Source organism: Pygoscelis adeliae, unplaced genomic scaffold (genome assembly GCF_000699105.1).
Source record: "Pygoscelis adeliae isolate BGI_AS28 unplaced genomic scaffold, ASM69910v1 Scaffold67, whole genome shotgun sequence".
Lineage (NCBI taxonomy): Eukaryota > Metazoa > Chordata > Aves > Sphenisciformes > Spheniscidae > Pygoscelis > Pygoscelis adeliae.
The window spans coordinates 3,633,659-3,639,748 of record NW_008825271.1 but is presented as its reverse complement, the minus strand read 5'-3'; the positions used below and the strand labels follow the sequence as shown (position 1 = coordinate 3,639,748).

Genomic DNA, 6,090 nt, shown 5'->3' with positions numbered 1-6,090 from the left:
GGAGAGCGAGCAGCGGGGCAGCCGTGGGGCTGCCAGCAGCACGGTGGGGGGCTCGGGGGCTTTGCAGGCACAGGCGGGAGCGGAGTCCCGGCCCAGCTGGGGTCTCACAAACACCCCAGGGTGGTCCTTGCACCTTTCTGGGCACCACAGCGGCCTTTTGGTGCAGCCCTGCCACCTCCCTGTACCTTTCTGTGCTCCCGTGTTGGCCTTTCTGTGCCTTCTGTGGCCCCACAGAGCTCTCCTGTGCCTTTCGGTCCCGTCCCCTCCCCAAGGACTTTTTGGTTTTGGACTTCTGGGATCTTTTGGTACACCCTGAGGCCTCTGTGCAGAGGCAGCCTTAGCATGCTTTCCAGCGCGTCACTTCTGGCCTTTCTGTGCCTTTCGTGGCATCCCAGGCCCCTCCTTGTGTCTTTTGGGGGTGACCCTGGGGCCTTCGTGTACCTCTTGGGGCTTCCCAATGGTGTCTGTGTGCCTTTTGGGGTGCTCCAGGACCCTCCTTGCACCTCCCGGTGCAGCCGGTGTATTGGGAGCCTTGCAGAAGACAGTGTATTTGAGGAGTTAGTGATCTTGAACAGGCCGCGCAGGCTCTACTGCGCCCCATCCTTCGGGCTGGAGAAGCCCCTCTGTTGTTAAGGTCATCTGTAATGTACAATGTCTTTGGGAAAGGTAAGCTGCATGTGGATCAAGGGGTGAAACCTGTTGATCCTGACCATTGAGACCGCTCCACTTTTAGCAGATGGTGAGCCACATCACAGTCAACCTGGGCAGGCACAGGCTTGTGACGTAAGATTTACTTGCTATCTATGTTTTACTGGAGACTTCAAGGTTTACTAGCTTTCTCTTCGTCTTCTACCTTATTAAAGCTTTTCTCCTCTTAAGCCGTTTGTTGTTGGGCCTTTCTTGCTGAGATCCAGAAAGAGCCCTGCACTGCTTCCCTCTCGGCATCACCCCACCACGCAACTCCACGTGGCCCTCTGAGCTCCTTTCTGGGGCACCCCAACCTCCTCCGTGTGCCTTACAGTGCACCCCTGGGTCCCCAGGGAGCCAGCAAGGCGCTTGGCCCCCGGAGCACACGGAGTGCTGCTCTGTGGCCCCTTGGTTGAGCACACAGGTACTCGGTGACAGCACAGCACTGGGGATGGGAGATGCCTGAGCAGGGCAGCTGTCCTGCAGGCAACCAGGGATGACACTGGCTATCAAGCTTGTGCAGATGTGGGACCCCAGTGGGCAGAGCACCCTGGGATGGGGTTTGCTGCTCTGGCTCTGCTCAAACAGAGCAACAGCCCAAAAGGCGGGTGCCACCTCCTGCAGGTTCTCTGCAGCCAGTAGCCCACGGCACACAGGTTAAATCTGGACAGGGGCTTTTCCTCTGGAGGCCTCATGTTGAGGATGGTCTGTGTTGCCAGGGCAGAGACCAAGGGATGGTAGTCATTCTCCAAGGGCTGAAGAGCTGAAATAGAAAGAAAAGGAGTGGAGATCAAACCCCTGTGTCTGCAGAGGCCCCAGGCATCCTCTCCAGACAGCGCCAGCCCACCCAGCCTTTCCCAAGCTCTGAGGAAGCTGGGGCACCAAGGGGCCAACTAGAAGTTGCTGGTCTGGGCTGCCCCAAGTCTCCTCTCCCCTCTGCACAGGGGTGCAGAGCCTGCCTTGCCTGGGGCACGGCATCCTGCCCTCACTAACCCACAGAGTCTGCAGCTTCTCGCTCTGATGCCTCGTGTGCTGCAACAGTGAGCCCTAGGCACACGCAGCCCGTCACCCCTGCACTCCCCCGCAGCACAGCCCCGCCAGGACATGACAGCCTGACCTGTGGGCAGGGCTGACCCCGGGGCCGCACAGGACAGCAGCCGAGGGGAGCGTATGGGGCAGGAGGAGGCTCCCATCAGCCCACCTGCGTGGGCAGGGATGGGAGAGGGAGATGCGATGCCCAGGCCGGTGCTGGGCAGTCAGGACTCCGCTGGGACAAGAGGGGACCACATGTTGTGGTTCACCAATGAACCTCACAGCAACCTCTGGCAAGGATGCCTGAGGGTCCTCCAGGTAGGGTAGGCTCTAGCACAGGTACCTGTACCATGCCAGCTAGAGACAGCACTGGGACGCAGGGCTGATGCAGACCCTTGCCAGGCATCCAGGTTTGTTCCTCCTCCTGGGGACACCATCCCCTTCCCACCCACACCAGGACAGTGGAAGGCAGAGTGTGTCCAGGGGATGGTGATGAGAGACCCCATCCTGCTTCCATGCCCAGCAGGAGCAGGGTCTTGTCAACCTCAGGGAGTCAGCAAGGGGGCTGGTGCTGATCTTCCATGTCTGCGAGGTTTTGGCCAGGTGCCTGAGCTGTTCCCACTGCAGGGGCTGTGCGACTTTGAGGAGGATTTCTTGAGAGGCTCAGAGAACCATAGAGGTGCCACCACAGCCCAGGGCAGGGCACTCTCCACCTTCATCGTGGCCAGTCTTAGATCTTTTCCAGTTCTTTTGGGGAAGGTGGTGCCCAGGACCGAGCCTACCCCAGGCTGAAGAACATGGTGCGCCTGGGACAGGCAGGGGAGCAGCTCTGTGCTGTCCTTGGGGACAAGTAGGTCAGGTCTGACAGTGACACACGCTCAAAGGGTGCATCTGTCAGCAGCCCTGTCGTGGCCCTAGTGCTGAGGCCCACTTGTGGAGTGTCAGCATCCCATGTCATTGTCCTCCTTGAATCACTGGTGGAGTCAAACTCAGTTGCTCATGCTGAAGAAGGGCAGCTGAGGGCTCCTGTCCACTTTCTTCCTCATCCTCCGTTTGCCACTTCGCATCACAGTCTCTATCATGTTTTTGAAGAGGAGGATGGAGACCACTTGCACCCAGTAGTGACAGCCTCTCCTGGGCACTTTATGCCTCTCCCTCTGGAGGGGACACGCTCTCCTTGGGGTTCCATCAGGTTCTCCCTGATGGTTGAGGGAAAGGGGTGGGTTTTTGATGGGCTCAGGCTGGCTCCTGGCTCTTTGCTTGTCTCTGCTTCAGTGGAGCAGCCGGGAGCATGTGAGGTAACGGTGGGGCAAAATGCATCCTGGCACTTCCCAGGGGTACGACCTTGCCTGCAAGGGGGCACAGGGGGAAGGGACACATAGCTCCTGAAGCAGTGCGGGGCAGCCGTGGACATACCACATCATCCAAGAGGGGCAGGAGTGTCTGTCAGCTGCCCCAGAGATGATGCTGACATCCTGCCCCCCCCCACCAGGGAACTAGGTGTCTTGCCCTGCCACCCAAGGGGACCCAGGTGTCCTGCCCCCCATGGGACACGTGGCTGAGGCCAGAATGCATGGTCCAAGGCAACATGGGTAGGGGGCACCCGAGGTGTGCAGCCAGTCACGTGGTTTGTTAATGACTACCTAGTGACCTTGGGGGGACCGCGAGGGGGAGTGGGGCCTCCTGGATGCCTGGCGCCCCCCACACATCTGCTGGACCTTGCTCTTTGCCCTGCCCCTCCTCCTGGATCCTTGCCCATTGGGCCCAGCTGGGGCCACTATAAAAGAGGCGCGGAGGAGTGGGAGGGATCCCGGAGACCCCGAGGCCATAAGGGAAACTGAGGCACACATACAGGTGCGGGTGAGGGATGCGTAGGGGACCAGAGTGTCTGCGGGAGGGGACTGTGAGGAACCCAAGCATGCAGTGGGGGAGGGAGGATATGTAGGGGATCCACATGTCGGGGCAGGGGGTGGATCTATAGGGGACCCAAAGGTCCAGGGGGGGTGTTCCATAGGGGACCCAGGCTTCTGGGGAGTGCGGAACTGTAGGGGACCCAGGTGTCCATGGGGTGTTCTGTAGGGGACCCAGGCATCCAGGTGGGATCCACAGACAGACCAGGTGTTTGCGAGAGGGTCCCCATGCATTTAGAGGGGATTTGTAAGGGACCCAGGTGTCTGGGAGGGGGAATTTGTTAGAGGAATTGAGCATCCAGGGTGGGGGTTCCAACTGGGGGCCCGGAAATCCAGATGGCCCTGACCCCACTTCCCACAGGTGTCCATGGCAGGCTGGGCCCTATGCACGGCCCTGGTGCTGGCAGCACTGGCAGGGGCGGGGGGCGAGAGTCGCTACGAGAAGTTCCTGCGGCAGCATGTGGACCACCCCCAGACAGCCACGCTCATGGCGCACCGCTACTGCGAGACCATGCTGGCGCGCCGGCGGGTGACAGCCCCGGGGCGGCCCTGCAAGCCCTCCAACACCTTTGTGCACGCGCCGGCCGAGGAGCTGGTGGCTGCCTGCACCCAGACGCCTGATGCAGCGGGGCTCCACAGCACCCCAACATCCATGGGCCTCACAGCCTGCCGCCTGCGGGGGAGGGACACCCGGCCCCCTTGTGCCTACCGGGCCCGGCAGCTCCAGCACCATGTGCGTGTCGCCTGCCTTGATGGGCTGCCCGTGCACCTCGCTGGCACCCACGCACCCCCTCAGTGAGGCTTGACATGGAGGGGAGCTGTAGGTGGGGACGTGGATTCTCCCTCTTCCACTGGGGGCTCCATTAGGGCCTGCAATAAAGGAGGTGCCACAGGCCTGGACTCCGGCATCAGCTTCTGGGGGGACCCTGCGATCCCACCCCTCTCTGGGTGCCCCTGAGCCCCCTTGGGTGCCCCCAGCCCTGTCCAAGGTGGACCTGGCCCCCCATGTGCCTCATAAACCCCTGGGTTTTCCCAACCTCCTGGGTGTCCCATAGCCCCCTAGGGTGCCTCTGACCTCTCCTGTGCCCCATAGACTCCCCTTTCCTGGGTGCTCCACAACTCCCCTGGGTGCCCCATAGACCCTGGTGCCCCCCAGGGTCCCCTTACCCCCTGAATGTGCACCCAACTCCCTCCCCTGGTATCCTGACCCTTCGGGTGTCACATTGCTTTCCTGGATGCCCCATAGCTCCTGCAGGGTCTCCCAACCTCCCATGTGCCTCATAACCCCCTGGATACCCCCAACTTCCCCCATGCCTGCCCCATAAACCCTCATGTGCCCCACGGTCCCCTCTCCCACATGCCTCTGACCCCATCTGGGACCTCTCTGGGGCTGAGGCTTCTCTTGGGCCCCCTTGGCACCCCCATGGAGCCGAGCACTGGCTGGGGCCACACACAGCCCTGAACCACCCCTCCACGCACACTGAACACACACAAAAACACAACACATGCACACGCGCAAACACACAAGGCACACAAAACACGCACTGTGCATACAACACACAACCACACACTACACTCACAACACAAAACATATACACAACACACACACCCCTGCTCCTACACACAACACACATACACAGCACAAACACCCCCCCACACATACACAATATACAAGCACATATGCACAACACACACAACATGCACACACATACACAAACACATACTTTCTTGGGTTTGGATGGGATTTCATGTGTTTCAGCTTGCGTTCACCACCTCTTGTCCTGTCACTGGGCACCACTAAGAAGAGCGTGGCTCCCTTGTCTTCATTCCTCCCCATCAGTACTTATCAGTACACTGATAAGCTCCCCCTGCCTGAGCCTTCTCTTCTCCGGGTTGAACAGTCCCAGCTCTTTCAGCCTTCGTCTTACCAGTGATGCTCCAGTCCCTTCATCATCATCAGCCCTTTGCTGGACTCCCTCTAGTATGTTCACATCTGTCTTGTACTGGGGAGTCCATCACTGGATCCAGCATTCCAGGTGTGTCTCAGTAGTGCTGAGCAGAGGAGCAGGATCACCTCCCTCCACCTGCTGGCAACACTCTGCCTAATGCAGCCCAGCAGGCTGGAGGTCCTCTCTGCTCTGGTCCTATTGCTGAGGAAGCCCTGAGGACTCCGATGGAAGTGCTGACATCCAGGTGCTGTGCTGCTGCAAAAAGGCAGCCCAAATGCACTCAGAAATTGTAGCTGAGGAGGAAAAGAAGCACAGCAAATGGTCTTCCTGATCCTTTTCTGTGTCCTGTTATCCCATCCAAGATGTCTCTTCCTCATGTGCCTTGAGTAACTCAGGTGCTCCTTTTCTGGAATTCAGCAGAAAGGCACCAGTCCCTCCATGGACTGGTGAGCTCCAAATCTCAGCCCTGCCCCAGTGAGGAGAACTCTACTCCCTGTACACTGGAGAGGGAT

The 6,090-nt window shown here is 59.6% G+C and overlaps 2 protein-coding genes across 2 annotated transcripts in view; one reads left to right on the top strand and one right to left on the bottom strand.

Annotated features, from left to right (window-relative positions):
* Positions 1-2,438, bottom strand: part of RPS3A (ribosomal protein S3A) — a 7,459-nt gene extending 5,021 nt beyond the window's left edge. Inside the window, exons 1-2 of the mRNA XM_009329837.1 lie at positions 2,342-2,438; positions 1,303-1,450 (exon numbers count right to left, since the gene is read on the bottom strand). Of these exons, the coding sequence (XP_009328112.1) occupies positions 1,303-1,450; positions 2,342-2,438 (245 nt within the window). The remainder of the gene's footprint in view (positions 1-1,302; positions 1,451-2,341) is intronic.
* Positions 2,439-3,996: 1,558 nt separating this feature from the next.
* On the top strand, positions 3,997-4,428 carry LOC103921810 (ribonuclease CL2-like). The gene has a single exon (XM_009329836.1). It carries the CDS (start codon positions 3,997-3,999, stop codon positions 4,426-4,428), a length of 432 nt encoding a protein of 143 aa, XP_009328111.1.
* The last annotated feature ends 1,662 nt before the right edge of the window (positions 4,429-6,090 follow it).

Excerpts from the sequence above, each read along its gene's own strand:
- LOC103921810 (XM_009329836.1), top strand. The coding sequence starts at position 3,997 with ATGGCAGGCTGGGCCCTATGCACGGCCCTGGTGCTGGCAGCACTGGCA.